Source organism: Mytilus trossulus, chromosome 8 (genome assembly GCF_036588685.1).
Source record: "Mytilus trossulus isolate FHL-02 chromosome 8, PNRI_Mtr1.1.1.hap1, whole genome shotgun sequence".
Classification (NCBI taxonomy): Eukaryota; Metazoa; Mollusca; class Bivalvia; order Mytilida; family Mytilidae; genus Mytilus; species Mytilus trossulus.
This window is the reverse complement of record NC_086380.1, coordinates 62,726,418-62,749,790: the sequence shown is the minus strand read 5'-3', so window position 1 is coordinate 62,749,790 and position 23,373 is coordinate 62,726,418. Positions and strand designations below refer to the sequence as shown.

At 33.0% G+C, this 23,373-nt stretch overlaps 1 protein-coding gene across 2 annotated transcripts; it reads left to right on the top strand.

The window, feature by feature from the left end:
* Positions 1-4,754: 4,754 nt before the first annotated feature.
* On the top strand, positions 4,755-22,239 carry LOC134681244 (protein ABHD15-like). Of its 2 annotated transcripts, none has more exons than XM_063540778.1 (2): positions 4,755-4,878; positions 20,699-22,239. In XM_063540778.1, exon 2 carries the CDS (start codon positions 20,794-20,796, stop codon positions 22,171-22,173), a length of 1,380 nt encoding a protein of 459 aa, XP_063396848.1. In that variant the 5' UTR covers positions 4,755-4,878; positions 20,699-20,793; the 3' UTR covers positions 22,174-22,239. The 2 variants fall into 2 exon arrangements, with proteins under 2 accessions (XP_063396848.1, XP_063396849.1); XM_063540779.1 differs by lacking the exon at positions 4,755-4,878 and adding an exon at positions 14,880-14,999.
* Positions 22,240-23,373: the final 1,134 nt, after the last annotated feature.

Genomic DNA, 23,373 nt, shown 5'->3' with positions numbered 1-23,373 from the left:
ACAAACAAAGCAAGCAAGTCAACCAAAGTATTTCTTTACATGCATTAGGAAATTAGCTGTAAACCCTTAATTTATCCGACTTGCTCAAACAATAGATAAAGTAAGAGACGGATTTGATAAAATTTAACTTACGGAGGAAAGTTTGGTTTTAAAACACTCTAAATAAATTCAATAGAAATAACATTTATTCCATTTAATTTCTTATAAATCGGATAAGGATCTTTATCCTTGTTTTTTTATGATATAGATTGAATCGTTGGTCTTTCCGTTTGAAAGGTTCTACACTGGGGCCCTTTATAACTTGCTGTTCGGTGTGAGCCAGGACTCCATGTTGAAGACCGTATTTTGACGTATAAAGGTATACTTTTATAAATTGTGACTCGGATGGAGAGTTGTCTCATTGTCACATATGACATCTTATCTATCTATGGTTCAAACCGAAACGAGACGGGATAAAAAGGGATAAGAAAAACACTACTTTTTTAATATACTTATAATGAGCTTAATATGAGTCAGAAAAGAGTAGAATAGTGGGTCGCGTTTGGGTATAAGCGTGACGCGGGATTGACGATTTTTTTTGTAAGCTTGACACGTGAAAGTCAAATGATTGTGTCGTGAAAACGGGAAATAAAGTATAGCGGGACACGGAAAATTTCAAAAAATGAGAACTGCATAGTATAAGCGAGATACGGGAATCTGACAATTACAAATGTATCCCATGCATGCATTTTTATATTTTTGGTCCCTTTTTCAAGTGTGTGGTCTCCAAATTTATAGACAAAAGGGCAGCAGTCCTTTTGCGCCAATAACTGTTTTTCAGGGGTATCATTGCGCCAAATTCGGTTTTACAAATGTATCAATTGCGCAAAATTTTGTTTGACAAATGTATCAATTGCGCCAATATTTGTAACTCAGTTGCGCCAATTTACCTGTACACAAATCCATCATCAATATTAATGATTAATATATATTTATTCAAAATTTTGGCTTAAAAGTATCATATGTTCGGATATTTCACCATGAAAATGAGCATCTGGAGAGAAATGACTTAAAACACATTTTAGACAGTCAATGTACAGAGAGAGACTAAGAACTTATATAATTACTGCTTTGCTGAATACTTAATAAAGATATGCAAATAGAGAAGAAAATAGAAGCTTTTGCTGATTCTGATTTTAGCCGCATATGTTGGTGACACGGTGCTTTGTTCCCCCCATTCGTATGGGCTTTATCATTATTAGGAATTATATGAACTGTTTTGTATACTTCATACTTGAATGTTTCCATTCTAAATTTCATTGTGTTTTTGGACAAGAAAGTTAAGTTACAAGCTACTACATACATTAAATTGAGAAGTGCCCATGCAGCAGCAGTAAGAAAAAGATATGTTCCAGAAAAGAAAACATTTGCCGTGTAAACTGCCAGTTCAAAGTCCGATTAAAAGAGTAGGGAAGTCATTTTTCTTCTAATTGGCGCAGTCGTATGTTTTATTTTTGGCGCTAATGATATCATGTCATTTTAAAACATGTGGTGCAAACGTAGCATAGGAGAAAAAAAGTTGTTGCGCAAAAGGACGCATTTTTGGCGCAAACGGATCTCTCCCGACAAACGTCCTGATGGATACCTTGGGTTCTTTGACATGCTGAATCTAACCGTGTATCCAGTTTGGGGATTTTTTGCCAAGTAACCGAAATAGCCCACAGAGAGGTCTAAAGGGTCTAAGATCATCAAACATGAATTGTAGCTTGCATGTCGTGTACAATTACCCAAATGTGCATTGTTTGACCTCTGTGGTAGTATCCACTCGCGGATCTAGAATTTTTCATAAGTAGGGGCCCAATGACTGCCTAAGAGGGGACCCGCTCCAGTGATTCCTTATTAAAGTAACCAAATATTTTCCCAAAAAGGGGTCAACCCCCTGCCTCCCCCCCCCCTAAATCCTCCTCTGGTATCGAGCTGTGCATAACGGATCATTTTTTTGGTATCAAGGTTGCTCTACGTCACGTACCAATGCAAACAAAAAAGTTCGCCCACACACCTTACATTTCATGTTTTAATGACTGTGGATAATTTATGTCACATACCGTTTCACCTTAAACAGTAAAAATCATGCAAGCAACAATCGAGTCAAGAACATTTATTCTACCAACAACTATCTTTTTCAGAATATGGAAATTGAAGCAGTTGAGGGTACAACTGGGAAAGTTAATCCTTTATAAGCTTTTCTGTCACCATTGCGTTTCATGATGCATATTTCTCTGTTCGCAAGTGTATGTATTGCGTGGAAGATAACGTCCTCAAATGTACTCGTTTCAATTTTACATAGACTGCACTTAAACGCCGCCATATCAATCTTTGACTGCCAAAAAATACAAAAGTATCTTTTTAAAAAAAAATTCAAATCAAGGAAAAACGTAATTTGAAGAATACAATATGAGATTTTGAGAAGCGTTTTTGTTACAAGTTTGAAAAGCTGTATATTTGATAAAGAATGAATGAGGAGTTTGTATTTCAATTTGACAATACATTTATCATAAATTCTAAAGTCATCAACTATGTTTTTTCATTTGTTTCAAATGCATCCATCCCATAATTCTACAATAAAAATTCCTCGCATCTTCGAAAATTCCACATCAGAAATGACTGCACCAACAGTGATAATTCATCGTATCTATAGTTAAAATGGATCGCTTTCAATAATCGATATGCTATATTATGTTGCTTTTATAACACTTATTTGAACTCTAATGCTATGTTTGTACATAATATAGACATATCACAATGAAAATATGTAAAAACTTTCCTTCAAATCAATTAATTTGGTATTTTCAAAACGTGAACAAATACAGTTTTCCCATGATCCTTTATTCTACAATAGACATACCCGCATATGACAGTGAAAATGAACTAGCTGGATTCGCACTTTAGATACACTGGTTTTTGTCAACGGGGAGTTTAGAAAAAGCATTTTAGTACCGTAGCACTAAAAAAAATGTTTGCTTTGCATCACGGTGTGGAGCTATTAGTTTCAGTAGACATACACGCCGTCTTGAAATAATAACTGATCACTGATTGGTTACTTTATGATGCGGCTAAGAATCAGCAACAGTCATTGGTTTAAATGAGATAAAGAAGTACAGACTTTTCTCGTTCAGGATAAGTCATTAAAAGCCGAAAAGTTAACTATGTGAATATCAGTTCCGATCAACTCTCATTAATTAATGTTCGTTTTATTATGCATATATTGCGCACTGAAATTCAATACAAGTTTAGTTGCTTTGTCGATCTGCAATATGCACGATTTGTTTTGCTAAACAATGTTCCTAAGCATACAACGTTTTCAATAAAGTATTATCTGTTACAGTACTTTACAATTTTTCTTAATCTATATGCACATCTCCAGAGAGTCACACCAATAACGCACGCTCTTAAAGTAAATCCATTTTATATCAATCAACTATCTAAAAATAACACATGCACACATATTACATTGAATTATGATAGAGCGAAGCAGTCCACAGCTTTTTAAAAAGCTATACTTTTTTATATTTTACATTTTCTTCCTCTCATACTGCCATGCTTAGACTTTCAACTCGATTAGAAATTCAAAGGAAGTCTTACAATTTCCGATTCATAAAAAAAATAAAAATCTAGTTTTTAGAAAACACGAAAATATCATTAAGTACTCAGGTTGTCTTGAAAAACATTATATCTACATGCACTTCAGAAATACAAAGTTTACATAAATATATAAAAATTATATTTAATAAAAAATATATAAAATATCTTGACAACTCATTTAACTTTTGATGTTTTTATTTTGAAATATGTTTAAAAAGAATAAAAACGTTTAGTTATAAATGACTGTTGAGAAAGATTGGATATGATATCAGTAATTCTCTATAAAATGGATGCAAAATTTATCAGTTGAAAGAATGATTTATTCATTTCATTCAGCTTTGAAGATACAAAGTGCAAAAAAAAAGAAGAATAAAAATAACCTTGTTTATGACAGGGTAAGATCAGGACATAAAAAAAATGCAATGGTTATCAACAAATATAGAACTAGACGGCAAAATAAAAAAAACTATACTAATTCATCTCGTTTCTGTGACGTGAGAAATTATAAGGATTATGACATTTTCATTTAGGGAGCTTCTTCTTGATTTTTAAGGGGAGGGGGATTGGGCCTAGAATGAAATTAAAAAAAAATGGCAGAATAGGAGCTTGAGTTAAATAAAACAAAAAGTCAGGATGAGACACTTAGAAAACAAAAATCAGGATGACAAGTTATGTTAAAAAATGCAGGATAAACCTATATAAAAAAAGGCGGGACAGAAATAACATCAAATGGTAGTCCCCTTAATTGAAATTTTACGTTTTAACTTACAATTGTCAAAAACATGAGACCCTGAGAGATGGAAAACTAGAAGGGAAAAAAACGCACAGTTAAGTTTGAAAAAAAATTGTAATAAAATATTTACACATGTATATTGTCACGTATTACACTATGTAGAATGTTCATTAATAAATATCTGATGAGAAAAACGATCACACCTCGTCTCTTATATTACCTGATCCATGTTTTACATTTGTTCTACATTGAAAGTTTGTTAGTTTATGTCAATTTAAAATTCAGTGTTCATTGTTGTTCATATTTGTTCAATTATTAAATAGTAAATCAGTCGTATTTTGTGTAAAATAAAATTGATAATATATGTCGACCTACGTCACTGATGTACGTATTTCTATAGGTATTATTAAACAAACACACTAAGTAATTTTAATGACTTCCTGAAAAATGATCTTGTATAATCTGATTTCACCTGTGACGATACCGATTAACTTTTCATTTGTAACAGTCTCACGGAATAAGATGTGAGTATTTCATATTATATTATATTAATCATGTCAATTTATAACAGATGCGACTCAATTGCTCAAATTGCAACCTTTATATCGGTAACTGTAAATGTCACTGTTATAACATGTATGTAGATTAAATGTATGCTGATCACATGTATGAACAATTTTGTGACAATCATCGCCAAGCCTAATTAAGCATCCCAATCTTTCATTTTTGAACAAATTTAAATTAAAGTTATATAAAGTTTAAATTAAAAACAAAATTCATGAATTTAAATTAATAAGTTAGATTTTAATCGATAATACGTAATTTTACTTCATCCCCTCCTATTTTATTTTGTTCACTTTTCTTCTTTCTTTTTTTACTTCTCTTATTAGGGGATGGGGGAGGTGGGGTATGTCTATGCAATTGCTCTGACTGCTTTCCTGTAGTGCAAAGTTAAAGACAAATCTAACATCATACCAGCCATAATGCAATTGTGATCAGATGACATGTTCAACCAATTTTAATCTGATGACAATCATGTTTAGCAATTCCGATCTGATAACATGTTAATTAATTATGATCAGATCAGTATTTTTTTATCTGATGACATGTCCAGCGCAAATTAAAAGATTGTTATTGTACAGAACGAAAACAATTTGATCGAATGAACCGTAAATTTAAAAGACGATATCAGAATAACGAACGACAAAAACTAGAAGATAAACTCTTTTCAAGTAACCAACGTGATTTCTGGCGATCAATCGGGAAAGTAGGAATATGCAACGAACGGAAATCTTGTATACCTAGAGCTGTTGTAAATGAAGATGGAACTATAGAAACGGACAAAGTTAACGTTTTAGATCGGTGGAAGGAAGATTTTAGACAACTATTTAACTCCGATGAAAACAACGAAGAAACGATTCCACAATCAACGGAAAGTCAAAATGCCAATCGGGATATAACGGAATTAAATGAACCGATCACTAGAGAGGAAGTGATAACGGCCGTAACCAGAGCAAAGGTCCGAAAAGCTACAGGTATCGATGATATTCCCGCGGAAGTACTTAAAAATGACACAGCAATAGAACTACTGTACCAAATAATAAGTGGATGTTTTCAGCTCGGAAAAGTCCCATTAGAATGGACAAGGGGAATAATTAATCCAATATTGAAACCGAACGCAGACGATGAACGTAAACCACTTAACTACCGTGGAATAACATTGATATCAGTGCCATCTAAAATATACTGTATTATTCTCAATCAACGTCTTAGTAAGTGGCTAGAAGATAACGATCATTTATGCGAAGAACAAAATGGCTTCCGCAAGGGTAGAAGTTGTGAAGAACACATCCAAGCGTTATACCTGACTTTGAACGATAGAAAAATATCTCGACTGTCCACACATGTATGCTTTATCGACATGCGAAAAGCGTTTGATACCGTAAATAGAACACTACTATGGCATAAACTACAAGCCTTGGGAATACACGGAAGCTTTCTTAAAGCGATACAGTCACTTTACACTGACGTCAAATGCACTGTCCGATTAAATGATGACTTAACCCCTTGGTTTAACGTAGCGAACGGAGTAAAACAAGGATGTATTCTGTCACCAACTCTTTTTTCCGTTTATATAAACGACTTAGCAGAACATATTAACGCGCTGAACTGTGGTGTACGTATAGACGATACTATGTTGAGCATTTTACTATATGCTGATGATATAGCATTGATAGCACCGGATGAAAACAGTCTGCAGCAAATGCTGAACGTTGTTACGGAATGGTGTGAAACATGGAAACTCTCCGTTAATGCAGATAAAACAAAAGTTGTTCATTTTCGTCCTCAATCAATAGCGATATCCGAGTATAGTTTTGAATGTAGTGGACACAACATAATGAAAATAGATTCATACAAGTATCTTGGAATATGGTTAGACGAGCATCTAACATTTCGGAAGAACGCGAGAGAACTGTCAAAATCAGCCAGTAGAGCATTAGGTGCATTGTGCGGTAAAGTTGTGGCTGCTGGTGGAATGACACATGGCGTTTACACGAAGCTTTATTCAACAGTTGTTGAGCCGATACTTTTGTATGGAAGTGGAATATGGGGAACAAAGACTTTCAGTGAAATAACATCTGTACAGAACCGTGCGTGTAAATATTTTCTATCCGTCGGTAAAAACACTTCAAATTTATCCTCTCGAGGGGATATGGGTTGGACATCTTGTGAAACCAAACAGAGGAAGTCCTGCACACGTCTATTGTGCAAGTTATATAGATTGGACGAAACGAGAATGTTGAGCAAAATTTTGAAATATTCGGCCCGTCGACGCAAAGGATGGACATTCATGGTAAACAAACTGATAGACAAGATTGATATGGACTTATTGGTACAAGACACTACGCTATCTACTAAATTAGTGATGAAAATTGCAAATGAAAAACTCTTAGAATTAGACAATCAGGAGTGGAAAAAAGATTTATTCAATGACAAAGCCAACGAGATAAACGGCAATAAACTGCGCACATACAGACTCTACAAAAACAATGTATCTGTGGAACCATATGTTCGGCAAAATTTACCAAAATCGCAAAGAAGACTTATGGCTATGTTCCGCGCGGGTTCGCTACCGTTAGCGCTTGAAACAGGACGTTACTCCAGGCCGCCAGTACCAGTTCAAAACAGACTTTGTCAATTCTGTAATTTAAGCGAAGTTGAAACCGAAAAACATTTTCTAATGAAATGTGACTTGTACAGTGATTTAAGATTTGACATTTTTTATGAAGCTTCAAAACATATTGTTAACTTTCAAAATATTAGTATGGACGAAAAATTTATTGAAATAATGAATTGTGATACGATTCAAAAACTATTATGTAAACAACTGCATAAATTTTTCACTCGAAGGAAACTGTATGTAGATATCTGATCTAAAACTTTTGTAAACAACCTTTTATCGAAGTATTTTTAGTCAAAAGCAAACAGCATATTTTTATTAACTTATTAATCTTGTTTAGTATTTAACTTACTTGTTTATGAATTTTTATCATGAAAATACTCTGTCAATCACATATTTTTTTTTTTTTTTTTTTTTTTTTTTTTTTTTTTTTTTTACATTTTATTCTAAACCTGAAAGTTTGTTTTTTTACCCAGAATTTTAAAAAGAATTTTGATGAAACAAACAATTCAATGAAATGAAAATGGTTATTAGTATACATGTTTATAACTTTGTAATATATTTTTACAGTGTCTCATAAGTCAATTTGTTTGGCTGGGTGTTGATTATTTTAAATATTGTATATGTTTTACTGTATATTGTTCAGATGTTAATCAATACGTGACACTTTAATAAAAAAAAAAAATAATAAAAAAAAAAAAAAAATATTGCTTAGAACACATGCCATTTTGACTAAATATCTTATATATACTTATGTACCGTCAAAAGTAAGATCAACTTCTGAAAGCACGAACAAAATGTCCGAACAAAAGTTTGAATTTAAAATGAATGAAGAAGCGAAGGATAGAGGACAGAATAAAGGATTTGTGAACTTAGTGGTGGGAACGGGACACACAAGTTCATATCTAAAAAGTAGTCCTTTTTTATACGCCCGTCTTTTAGATGATAATATAAATTCATTTAAAGCATAAAAGACAAGTTAAAAGAGCAACGGGTGTATCATGCGCTAAAGCACAGTCTTTTATTATACGCCCGTCTTTAGACGGGACGTATTATGGTATACCGTTGTCCGTCCGTCCGTCGTCCACACTTCGGACAATAACTCAAAAACACTTCCACCAATTTACATGAAACTTAAGTGAATTATTTATATCTATTGACGTACTAAGCTCCCTTTCGTTTTTTTTTAAATTTCAGATTTGAAGTTTTGGATTTATGGGGCTTTATTCATAAAAAAGGGGGAATTTTCGACACTTCGGACAATAACTCAAAAAGGCTTTCACCAATGTCCATGAAACTTTGGTGAATTTTTTATACCCTATTGATGTAAGCTCCCTTTCAATTTTTATAAATTTCAGATTTTACATTTCCGTGTTATGAATTTTTATGCTTAAAAAAGGGGAGATTTTCCAATATTGGGACAATAACGCTTTCACAAAATTTTATGCAACTTTGAAAAATTGTTTATATCTAATGATCTTAATATTGTCAATTTTTTTGTGCATTTTTATTTATTATTTGCGGGGGGGGGGGGTATTTGACAGGGCTCACACTATTTCTAGTTGATCATATACATTCATTTAAAGCATAAAAGACAAGTTATAGGAGCAACGGGCGTATCATGCGCTAAAGCGCAGCCCTTTATTTAATGTATATATCGTTTTTCATTTTGCAGGTTTCTTCTGTTTTTATTCCGACATCGAACTGATTTTTTTGGAACTGCGGTTTGATGTGCATATTGTTGTGTGTTTGTTTATTCTACATTGTCTAGAGGTATTAAGGGGGATTGAGATATCACAAAACATGTTTAAAAGAGGCAATTACAAATTTGCTATTGTGTGATGCCTTATCAATTGATATAGCATATTATCGGGTGTCTCTTGTGCAGAAGGATCACTTACCTTTCAGGAGCACATGCGATCACTACCTAACAGCTGTTTTTTGATGGGGGTTCGTTTTCATTTGTCTATTTTTATGTGGCCGGTGTTTTGTGTTAAGTTTTGTGTAGCTGTTGTTTGTCATTTTTCGTTTTGACCTATGGCAGTTATATGCTTTTCGTCTTATGACTTTGAATATATGTTTGGTAATCCTTAGCATATCTTCTCCTGATCTACAACAAACTTTTGTTTGATACATACTTACGTACTTATTTCATTAATAACCGCGTATATATGTCAATGTGAAACATAGTTAGCTAGGATGTATCTGTTATATCGGAACTGCGCCAAAGTTGCAACACAATAACGGAATGTAAGGTTTCCGGGAAAAATTCTGAAACAACCGAATTAACAGTATTTCATTCATGTGATAATTTGCCAAGCCAGGATGCTATGGCTTTCCTTTGAAGAAACCAAAATCAGATCAAATCAGATTATAATCAGGTATAATGAGTTATTATTTTTGTTCACTAACGAATGATAATTATAAATAGGATGATTTCTTGTCGTGTCTTTTCATTTGTTAATCTATTCAGCCGAAACGTATGCGCAAATAGGATGATTTATTGTCGTTTCTTTACATTTGTAAATCTGTTCAGCAGAAACGCATGCGCAAATAGGATGATCATTGCTTGTATGTTTACACTTTTTACACCAACAAGCAACAAGTGTTCTGATGACAAAAAGCTGTATACTTCCATTTTTATCTAAATAAAGCCTCCCCTCTTATAACGACGATCAGTAAACTTCCAGCTGTTTATACCGTCCTTGGTCCGAAGCCCCAATAAATATGTAGGATAGAGATAGTGCGAAGCATCCTATATAAAGAGGGTCTGGATAGGGTTAAAAAAATAACCTACAGAAATATACACCCAGGTACGGATCTAGCTATTTAAAAAGGGGTTCACAACCCAGGATAAGGAAAGGGTTTCAACCATATATCTGCATATGCATCGATCGTACAAAACAAAAGATAGATTCAAATTATGGAGCTGCAACTGAGACTACCCTCCCCCTTTTCCCATTCATCAAGGCTCTCCTGTAAGCGACGAAAAAACAACATTATTTCAAATAAGCAAAATGCCATACAGGTTCGTATATATCTATATATCTACAGCTCACATCTCACTTTAATAAACATTTATTTATTCAACTTGAAATTAAAGATGCGATTTGAAATAAAATTATCCAACATTAAAAGGTCGAATGTCATACACACTTTCCTTTTTACATATATTTGGGTTTATTGTTCAGTTAATTTGAAATCAATCAAAACTAATTACAATGTAGATACAAGTACGTAACTACATGTATCAACGGATTGTATCGACAAGTATATACAACTTTAATTAACAAACTTCGCTATGTTTCTTATTGAATGAAATCAAATATTAAAAATACTGTGTAGGAGTTTTTCACAGTTTAAATATTTACCAATTGAAATTGTGTAAGACGTAAATTATGCCTGGCAGCTGACGAAACATGTTAACATTCAATATTATGACGTAAGCTATGTGGTAAGACAACAGTAGATACAAATGCAGTCTCAATAAATTATAGATAAACACCAATCTTCGATACCTTCATTTTCAATTAGATCTGAGTATTTACAAATCTCTGTACTTATAACCCCATCATCGACCTATGGTTTAATCCACTCGTAAATCTGTTTGTAAACACTGGAGTGTTGTATATGTGTTCCAGACCGTATGAGTAGTTTGGACCGTACTCGCACTTTTTCAAAATACTCATACGGTCGGACCGTACGCCAGCGGTCTGACTAATATTAAGAAGTTGGTCAAGTTTATTCTCAGAGTTTATTAGATACAAATGCATAGAACAGATCAACATAACTTAACTCTCAAATTAATATAAAAAAGTTCATTTGTAATTGAAATAAAAACTTTATATTTTAACTATTTAAAAAGACCACACTATTCAACTCTGATAATCTCTTGCATTTAGCATGTCGATCAGTTATACATTAGGGACGACATCAAACATTCAATGAAGGATAAAAAAAATAATTCAAATAGTTTGGGGGTAGGGGGTCAAATTGCTGCAAATTTTGTATAAATTGACATCGATTTTTCATATATCCTTATTTAGCAATCAATTTTTCCCAAATTAAGTTAAGAGGGGGTCAGTGAAAAAACTATATGAATTAAGTTGTGTTATCCTTCATTGAACTATTGATGTCGTCCCTTAATTGAATTGTGATCACTGAAATTGAAGATATATGAAGTAAACATAAAATGGGAGGACAATTGTTTGAGAATGTTTCTCTTAGTCTTCGTCAATTTATCCCTTTCTGCACCCATTGTATAAAAAAATTTAATGAACATCGTTTGATCTCAGTACTTCATTTGTTAAAATCCGTTTATGACGTCGATTTTTTTTGCTTTCCGCTGAATTTCCTATTGTGAGTGACGGCATGAAAAAAAAAACGACCATGCATAGAAAGAACACATCTTTTGCAGATCATTCGAAAAGAAGGAACAAGTTTGCCTGCATAATGTTAGAAAATCATTAGAGAAACAGATTCCACCACCAAATTTCGTGTAAAACGATATTTATGCACTCTCGACAGTTAAATTTTAAATATTTAAAACGGTCTGGGAAGCCTCGCGTTTTACATTTGAAAATATAACTGTCTCGAGTGGATAAATATCGTATTACACTCGATGCGTATGCAGTGGTATAATCTACATTTAGCAACTTAACAAAAAAATATATGCGAAGGAACATCCATGAACTGCAAACATGAACAAATGTTAAACAAAAATAAAACGTTACTTGTTGTAGCAAGTGCCACATTGAGTGTTCCAAAATAGGATTCAGCTCGTACTGGACCATACGCGTATACTCATACGGTCCGATCGTACGTATACGGTCCGGACCATACGCGCATGGTCAGGAACATATAAACAGCTAGACCAAAAATTGTACTTGCCAACAAGTCGACCGTTTGTAAATCCCATTATCAAAACCATAGTTTTGACAACAAAAAAAATAATAATGAAGAGATTGGTAAAATTTTACGCAACAGGGATCGGGGGACCGTTGCATTTTAATACTTACATAAACATTTTTTTGTAAATTTGTAAAACAATATCTTTGATATTTATTAGTACATATATACCGTTTTTAGCACTAAATACCACCGTATAAGAGAATGCTCACACTAACAGAAATCTAGGTGAACATACGTTGATGTAACCTGCTGATAAAAAGTATACCTTTGAAAGATCTATTGTAACATTTGTTCTGGGTTACAAACTTTTGTTTCTATTTTTTCTGCTCTCTAATGAGTTTCCATTGGTTATTTAAATATCATAGAGAAGATAATGTTTTTCAAAGTTGCAGAGTCGAGAATTTTGGCTTTCGTTTATCAACGTAAATGACAATTTAATTCTAAGCATGATCACATTTCAAAATGGTTTGTATGTACGTTTATGTGAGAGTCAATAGAAGGTTTGTGGTTCCCAGGTTGTTCGGATATTACACTAACTAGTGATTTCACTTAAAAGTCTATAGATACGCATAATACATATGCTATCCATTTCTATCACTCAATTAATGCCAACAAGTTTAGTAATAACACTTTTATTCCAATTACCTCATCAAGTGTTTCACAATGAAACCGATTACTTCAGTAATAATAATTAAAGAATGAAGTATGTTGTACTCTCTCAATCCCCAAAGAAAGCTAGTTACGTAATATGTATATATAAGCAAAACGCTGAACGAGTCAACTTCAGATAATGTTATTTTGCATGTTAAATCGATGATAAAACAAAGGTCATCAAAGAAAGTAAACTTAAAAAGAGTATAGCATTTTTTTCTAGAAACCATGCATAAACATACAGTACTGTTCAGTGCCTTAAATGAGATATAGAAAATTCCAAGTATATATTTTTATTCCTCAGAGATATCTAACTCGTTTGTTTTTATGTACATGATTTTGCTATCATTTATCAATTTAAAGTTTTTGTGAGTATTTTGTATTGAAGAATTTGATGGTATACATTGTATATTGTCCTTCACGGCAAATGCACAGGTATGAAGTAGATTTCTCTTTATTCAAGGTCATACGGTAATTTTTTTTATAGTCAAGGCCATACTGTTATTTTATTTAGTCACTGTCATAAGGTAATTTCTTTATAGATTAAGATTTTATATTTATTAACATTTTGAAAATTAGTAGTGAAGATGTAGAAACCTACTTCTTACGGGATATATTGGTTTCAACATCTTGACTTCCAAAATTTCAAATGTTAATAAATATAAAATCTTAATTCCCAGAAATCTTATATGTTAAATTCTTCACGTGCATATTTTCGTGATTTATCATTTAAAAATTAATTTGAAGTTTCTATCTTTGCATTTCCAATTTAGCACAGAGAAATTAATATTCATATATGTTCGTAAACTTTTTGTCGTGTACACGTGTGTTTAATTACTCGCTGGTGAGACTTTTTCTATAATATTTGTTGATTATGATAAATAAGAAGAATATCGAATAAGGGTGCTCGCCACGAGAGGAGTTGTTGGGGGAGGGGGAGGGGTTCTTTCACAAGTCGTGTCAAACACGTAACTTTTAGTTTAAACATATTTATTTATAGTGGATTGGGAAACAAGTTTTTGCAACTTATATAAATCCCTTTCCACTTTGCGGGTGCGAGTGCTGCCTTGTAGCGGCATTAGCCTACTCTTTTTCGAAATCTACAAGGGTGTCTTTAACGTGCAAGAGATATGGCTCTCTCTTAACACGGGTCAGCCATTTATCGTCCCCTTCCGACGGACTATCATCGTTTCCTCAAGACCATACTCGCGAATGGTGTCAAGGGAGAGCCGAAAATTGAGTTCCTGAAATTTTCATCCCGAACGGGAATCGAACCAGGAACCTTTGTGTTAGTAGTCCGATGCACTAACCACTACACCACGGCTCTCTACACGTAACTTTTACAACTACATCCAAAGAATGAATTACTGGAACTGGAATAATGCGTCTGGGTTGGTTGTATTATACCGTTATGCCTTGTTAACTAGCATATTTAAATTCGGTTCGGGATGTCGGTTTAGTATAACATGTATAAATAAGGGTTTATAGTCATATCAGATTGATATGTTTCGCCTGAATTTCATGTTATCGTGCTGCTCAACGCTTAACACTAGTCCATGCATCCATTAAAGAAATTCTGTAATGTGCGATCTTTATAAGAACATTGATTTAATTATGCTTCTCAAATAAATCTATCTGACTAGTAAATATAAACATTATATACAGTTACCGACTTCCGTAATAATGTGACTCGTGTCGTCAGAAGTAAAGTCATACGATTAATTTGAAAACGTGTAAACAAATCGTCTTAATCTATAATACTAATCATATAATACCTATGACCTTGTACACATATTTTGTCTACAGTCCATTTAATAAATATGTTCAGCTTACACATGCATTCGACGTTCTTCGATTTATAATTTAAAAAGGAACAAAGTTGCAGGAAATAAATTGTTTAGGGTAAGTCATCATATTTGTGTTGATGAATTTTGAAGATCTTTCGAAATTCTACAAAGTCAGTATTTGTGATTTTATTATGCATTTACTCAATTATCTATAAAACTTACATACTAGTAATCACACAACTTAAAAACTTTTAACAAAAATCTACATGTACATGTACATGTATGTATCTAATAACTAGATATCAAATATGATCAATGACAAGTGTATGTCCAAGAGATGGCAAATATGTAGTCAAAGTATTGATTGACAAAAAGGGGGGGGGGGGTCTACAGTTTTGATTAATTAAGGGGGATGGGTGGATGCACCAACAATTGAGGCAACGTTATAGAATGGGAATGGTAATCAGTTCCTTTAACTTTTAATTTTACTTATATTTAGAAACAGATATTGTAAATTATGATTGATTTTTATTTGAATTAGAAAAGAATCGCAGAATAAACATGCAGTTTATTGCATCCCAGGAATTAATCAATCTATTTGATGAAGAGGCAACTACTAAATTTTAAATAGTGACATATTTTAGCCTCACCCTGAATTTTAAAGCCGAACAAATCATTTCCTTTTTTTTTTTTTTTTCGTTACTGTCGTGTTGATAAACATTTAATTTATGAGGCACACCTAATAATTTGTATGCGTCTTTCAATTTTTTGTTTATTCTTTTTTTAAATGAATATTAACGTGAACATGATTTTTTTTCACTTTGTGAAAGAGGGAAAGCAAATGAGGATAGAAAATATATGATGATTATATTCAAATGTTTTATTAGGTGAAAAGGTGCATTTACCAGTATTAAAATATGATCAATAAAAATGTATCAAATAAAACAGCTTTTGGGCAAAAAGTGTGAGGGACGAAACACGAACACTTGGAGTTTATTCAATTAATAAAATGATATGTGCGTGTCGACAGCTGTTTAAGTTAAGTGTCCGGTCACCATCCTTTCTATCCCCTCAGGGCTACATGTACATTTGTTAATCAAACTAAAATATTATATAAATGTAAAATTTCAAATGACAAAATGATACTTTGCAATTTGAAATAACATATTAAATGCCCAACGATGAAAAAAGGACAATAACAAGAGGTCAACAATAGATACATGTATGTGTTTATGGTTTAAGTCCACCTCTTATTCGCAGGAGTCAATAAACTTTATAAAGACTAACAAAAAATTATAGATTGAAAATCAACCGTTGCATTTGCAAATGAAATATATGTACATGTTTAACAAAGTTGCATGTTTAATTAAATAGAACAACTGTTAATTAAGATTCCTCAATGGTTGGAAACTAGTCTCAGTTGTCATTTGATGGTCAAAAGGTAAATTAAATTACTGCGTAAATCAAAAAGTAAGAGCAAAGACCGTTCGACTTGACGTCAGAATAACGTGTCAGATTAGGGTGAAATTGTCGCCTTGTGGACTGTCACCTCATAAACTAGCACGCATGTTAAAAATTCGACTAATACAGAGATGTTTTATTATTCATATTACATTAATATCGTCCAGAATATGCATCATTTTTCCCCCATGAATGTTAAACGCCGTTCAAAATCACTCATCCTGACTTGGACCAAACATGAACATATAGATTTAAGAAGATGTGGTATGAGTGCCAATGAGACAACACTTCATCTTACAATTTGTGAAAGAAAAACCATTGAAGGTCCAAGTACTGTCTTCACACGGAGCATTGGCTCACATCGTACAGTAGGTTATAAAGGGTCCCAAAATGACTAATCTAAAACCTTTTAAACTGGAAAACTAACGGTCATTTCTATACAAAAACGAGAAACACTTATGAGTCACATCAACAAACGACAACTACTGAACACCAGGTTCCTGACTTAGGTATGGCGGAAATAAAACACCAATTTTCTGATATTTTCATCTTATAAAAATAAGAAGGATGGAGAATGATTGCCACAATGAGACATATATCCAGTATCCATCAGACGCCAACTGAACGTAGCTATGCTGCCCTAAGCAATAAGTAAAGGTTTAAATGATTTATTTTTTAGCAAGATATATGTCAATTTCCCTTAATATTTTATTGTCATATTTAAAACATATGTAGCGAGGAGTTTCGGTTCCCACGGATACATCGCGTACGATTTCCCCCTCGAGAACGGATGGTCAAAATTACATTTCGAAGTTTTTATCCATAATCAAATGATATAATGACTATGAACTTTAAATATAATTTCTAAACTTTGTAATGGCGTCTGACGTAAATTTAATCATATTTGTTCAAAATCAGTGGTCGTTCAGCTATACATGAAATTAAAGTATAAATCAAGTTTCACTTAGTATAATTGACTAAATCAGCATAATAATGTACCTACTTCATTGGCAGTTATATTTTATGTATACGAAATCCCTTTGATAAACAAAATAAACAAAATAAAAATTATAAGTTTATTAATCCGAAGAATGAAAGATTTGAGTGCGTTTATATAAACATACGGAAATTTAAAAATTCAAATCAAGCATGAAGATATGCGATCAAATTACTTATGATGAAATCTGGAATCGAATATATGCCTAATAAAAAATAGGTAATAACAGTTTTCATGTTAACAATATAACACGGTGTTTGGATTTTTTTGATAAATAAATAAATGCATATTACATAATAAAAGGTATATAATTTGTGTTGATTACGACTGCTGGTGTATATTTAATGTAAAAGTGCAGATTGTTGCCAACCATTTCACGATATTATATTTAAATGCTTATTAAATTTGTTATGAAGTTTCCTTTTTTTTCCGTGTATGATATGTGGTACATGTATATATATTGCAAATTTGACTTAATAAATACAGAGAACTAAGGACGAGGGTGTAGACAAACACATAATATAATTTTGTTCATGTTTCCATTAATACATTGTACCTAAGAAAAGCTAAATATTTTATATATATTATTTTCAGTTTTTTTTTTTTTAAATTTGAGTTTCACTTAATTGGTCTAGATACAAAATAAATGGATGTAATAATCTTTTTCTGATCACGACTTCGACAAAAAACGTGAAGCGAAGATCACGCAGCAAAAATAAACCGAAGATAAAGGAGCAAGGAATTAACTTGCGTATTATCAAGGTTATACAACTAAACACATTTACATAAAGATTGAAAAAAAACTGCCGACATAAAAAACATGACTTAGCAATAATAAATCATCACATAATCTGTCCTCCAGAGATCTTATTTAACTGTTAGATAATTTGATGTATTTAAAAGCTTGCATAAGTCAATAAACTGGAACAAAATAAAATGAATTCGGAATGATATGCATACATGTAAAACTACTGAAGTTGAGATCTGTTCCGTACGGACAAATTTTCTTCATGTCCTACGATAAATAAGTACTATTATTGGATATCCTAATTAAGTGGTTTCATGCAAATCATTCCTGAATTATTCTGTAATAGATTACATGATGTCAATAAGACACATTTGGGCGGATCCAGCCATTTAAAAAGGGGGTTCCCAACCCAGAGTAAAGGGGGTTCCTACTATATGCTCCCATTCAAATGCATTGATCGTCCAAAAAAAGGGGGCGTTCAACCGCCGGACGTCCCCCCCCCCTTTGGATCCCCCAAAATGCACATTTGGGGAGTTGATGAGGCTAAGCTAAGATTCCATGGCTTATAATGAGCTTACAATATTATGTACGAAAAACACGTTATATGTTTTGTACAAACCATACATGTGCAGAGGGGCGTTGTGGTGGTGACGGATGGGCATGATGCGATGCACAGTTTCTACCCAAAAAAACACTCATTTGGAAGTGGCTGTCTTATATTCCTGTCCTGTCTCAGACGACTAACGTTCTCGAATCTACGTAGGAAATGGAAAATTGCTAAATGGCTAAATTACAGTACTGATGAATGTTTGAAGGGGTCTTTATTCCTGTACATATAGTTTAGTTATAACTTTCGTTACTCTTTTTTTTCTGTTACCAGACCGCCATAAATGACACATATTTCATACTTGGTTTAGTGTATTTGAATCTTTATTCAGCTCTTATCTTCTTATTTTTTCCCTAGAAGCTTTCACATAAAGGTTAAGTATAGATATTTAAGTTAAATATACACGAGAAATTGGTGGGTCATGTAGAAATATGTCATAATTTCATACATGTATAGTACATTTTATACAATCATAATTTATGAAATTTTGATTAAATAGATAACTTTTTTCCTTTTAATACAAATAATTTTTTTCAGAAAAATTGAGCATTTGCTAAAAATAATTCTAATATGCAACGACATTTGTTAAACAGAACCAAAACGTGTATTAGAGGATACTATAAAGTATACTTACTGTCTTTATTTTATAGTACCTTTATGCATCATGAGTCTTGTCCGTTTGTGCGAATGTTTACCGGTTTCTTTTCTAACATGTTATAAAAAACATATACATCACTGTTGCAGGTGAGGGTGAATTTTGAACGTTTAGACCCCATGTTTAAAACTTGAAGTGACATTCTGTATATCATCGTCTGATGTAGTCTGAAGCCCCTTATATAGTTCAGTGGTTGGTGTCTGTTGTAATTACTCTCTGTTCCACTGTTACAAACCTTTGTGTTGGATAATTAGGTCTTTTACACTCGGACCACACAATATTTCCGACTTAAATATGAATTACTTACTTCGGGAATAGCATTCTACTTTTGAACTGAATTTTAATGTGCGTATTGTAATGCGTTTACTTTTCTACATTGGCTAGAGGTATAGGGGAGGGTTGATCATGAGATCGCATAAACATGTTTAACCCCGCCGCATTTTTGCACCTGTCCCTAGTCAGGAGCATCTGGCCTCACGGTCATAAAACTTTCGAGCATGATTTGTGTACTCAGACTCGAAAATCAACCAATCAAATTGCTGGATTTCATGTTTCGAGCATGATTTTGTGCTCCGAGCACAGAGCAAAGTTTTATGCCTTCAAGGTCTAGTCTTGTATTATTTAAATTTTTAGTTTCTTGTGTGCAATTTCGAAATTAGAATGGCGTTCATTATCACTGAACTAGTATATATTTGTTTAGGGGCCCGCTGAAGGACGCCTCCGGGTGCAGGAACTTCTCGCTGCATTGACGACCTGTTGGTGATCTTCTGAAGTTGTTTTTTCTATAGTCGGATTGTTGTCTCTTTGACACATTCCCCATTTCTATTCTCAATTTTACTTTTTGTCTATAATCAACTTTGTATTAATTATTTTCATAAATTTTCAATAGAAACAAACTTTCAGGAGCCTTTTTTAAGAAATAAAACAAGTCCCACACCCACAAGGTAAATTGTAGATTGATAAATAATCATCATAAGAACCAGCTATTTACGTTCTTTTGAAACATTAGACGTAATGATTGATATAGACTATCTGCTTCTGCGATAAATCAACTATTACAGCTTACATGCAAGAAAGAATCTAAAATTCTGTAAAATAAATACCTATATATCGATAAGACATACTTAAGATAATACTGACAGGATATTTCATTGAGGAATGTTAATCAAATGTGTTTAATCACGATCGTTGTGATACCCAACGAAAGTAATTCACACTTTTCGTTGTTTATCGCAGCAAAATTGGATTTCTCTTATTGTATTAAAAATGATTAGGAGTAAGTCTCTGTATCCTGATTGGCAGAGAGTCAATATATTAATATAATTATTTTTCCAATATTTTTACAGACGTAACAGAGCGGTTGATCACTTCACATTATATCTCTGACATTACATGAAGATACAACGACCCCTTTAATAAGGCGGAGTTATATTGTTCATTGATGCGTGACATTGAAGTTATAACTGATGACAGCGTTATTACGGTTCAAATGATCAGCGAACAGTGTTTTCTGCCCGTAAGGCGATGTTTTCCGAAACTGGACATTACATTATCAAATTTTTACAACTTATCATTTGGATTATCAATACCGGAGAGAGAGAAAGGTGAAGAAGTGAAAGAAAAATCAGAGTCTCCTAATATGTTAGCATTTTATACGATTATATATTTACCATTTTATGTTGCAATCATTGGAACTATTTTATGGAGTGCTTTGTGTTACTTTAAAACTTTGCTACAAACTACCGAAATATATCCAAGGTTATATTTCAAAGAATCGACTTTAGCATCACATCTTATTAAAAAGTGTAGATTAGCAACTCGTCAGTTTTCGCCGCCCTTTTGGATTAGAAATAAACATATTCAGACATTTTTACCGTTTTTTATTCCACAATGCAGTGTTCAGTTTAAACGGGAATATCTTCAGTTGAAAGATAGGGGTGTGGTAGCGCTAGATTGGGTTGTAAATTTACATCTTCATCGAAAGAAAAGAAGAACTGTGTTAATAGTTATTCCAGGACTATGCGGAACTGCAGGTGGGCTTTCTAAAATATGTCAATACGCATCCAAACGAGGATTTCAACCTGTTGTGTTTAATAGAAGAGGACTGGGAAATTCTTTTTTAACAACCCCAAAACTACAAAGCTATGGCGACCCCTCGGATTTCAGGCAAGTTATTAAATACATAAATGGAAAATATCCAAAAGCACTTGTAACATGTGTATCTTACGGAACCGGAAGTGAGTGTTTACTCTCGTATCTGGGTGAATTTGGATCGTCTGCTCAAATTAGCGCTGGAGTAAGCGTATCTGCTTCCTTTGAAGTTGCTCATAGAACGTCAACGAAATTACAGGGTATATATGATCTTTTATTTTTAACATTATTAAAGAGAGTTGTCTGGAAACACGCTAAAGCTTTGACGAAAATTATTGATGTTCCGAAAGCTCTAAAAGCTTGGACTTACAAACAGTTCGATGAGGCTGTGTTTTGTAAAATGTACGGGTACAGTGATTTAGAAGAATTCTGGGATAGAAACAATCCCCTTAGAGATGTGGACGATATATCGGTGCCATTATTATTTATTTCGAGTGAGGACGACCCTCTTCATTCTAATAAAAACATTCCATTAGATCTATTCAAATATTATCCTAACTTTTTCATGCTGATGCCCAAATATGGCGGCCATGGCGGATTTTTAGATGACATTGCAGCTCTTTCATGGGCCGACAGAGTTGTTATAGATTATTTAGAAGCAATATTGGAATTTACAATGAAAGGATATACGATTAATTACAATAAAAGTCCTGCGAGGTCGACTATATAATGTAATATTTATTGTTAAATTATTTGTTAAGTTTCATTTGTTGAATAAAATGGAGAATAATCCTAAGAGGTATGTGATATTACTTGATAAAATTCAGAATCGGAATGGGGAATGTGTCAAAGAGACAACAACCCGACCATAGAACAGACAGCAGCAGAAGCCAACCAATAGGTCTTCAATAGCTATCATGAATAAGTCATAGTTACTTTTTTCCTATTTATGTTACATGCAACTTCATAAAAAATCCATAGCTTTTTGAATAAGGGGTGTATTCCATGATGTAACATCATTTAAAAGAGGGACGAAAGATACCAAAGGGACAGTCAAACTCATAAATCTAAAACAAACTGACAACGCCATGGCTAAAAATGAAAAAGACAAACAGACGAACAATAGTATACTTGACACATCATAGAAAAGCAAAGAATAAACAACACGAACCCAACTTAAATTAGAAATACAAATGCGAAAGTCTTATTTTTGCATGTGATGTGGTTCTTGTTGCTCAGTATTTAGTTTCTATTATCCGTTTGATTTTGGCTTTGTTTGGTTTATGACTTAGAATGTTTCGTTTGGTTCTTTCGACTTGTTTAGTATAGTTACTTGTATACTACCTGCTCCACGACGTGCCTCTTGGAAACAGAATCCTTATAAACAGACACTTCAGTGAATTTAAAGATCGCCATTCGGCCTCCAACAATGTAAAAACATAAACGAAACCGTAAAGTTACCAATAAACCGCCTTTTATCGTCGCTGTTAAAGAATCTAAATGACTCCTGACTAATTTCAATGATTGTATATTAATGTTTGTTGAATTTCTGTTATAAAAGACCTTCATTGTTAACCAATCAGAACGTTTGGGTTCATGCTGTAGTAATATCCGGAATGCATAATATAATGAAACCGGTGAAGAACACACACGATACATGTAATATATTATTATACGCTAATATCATTACAGAAAAACAAGTTTTGACAACCCAATATCATAAAGTGCATAGACAAACAAAAATGTCATCTATATTTCTTTAGTTATTATATAGTTCATATAAACACATGAACCCCCGTTGGTGGCCTTCGGCTGTTGTCTGCTCTATGGTCGGGTTGTTGTCTCTTTGACACATTCCCCATTTGATTTTCCATTAACAATTTTACATATAACAACAAATATTAAACTTTAATGATTGGATTTTATAAGC

What these genes read in the sequence shown, in the direction of transcription:
- LOC134681244 (XM_063540778.1), top strand. Translation starts at nt 20,794, where the DNA reads ATGCGTGACATTGAAGTTATAACTGATGACAGCGTTATTACGGTTCAA.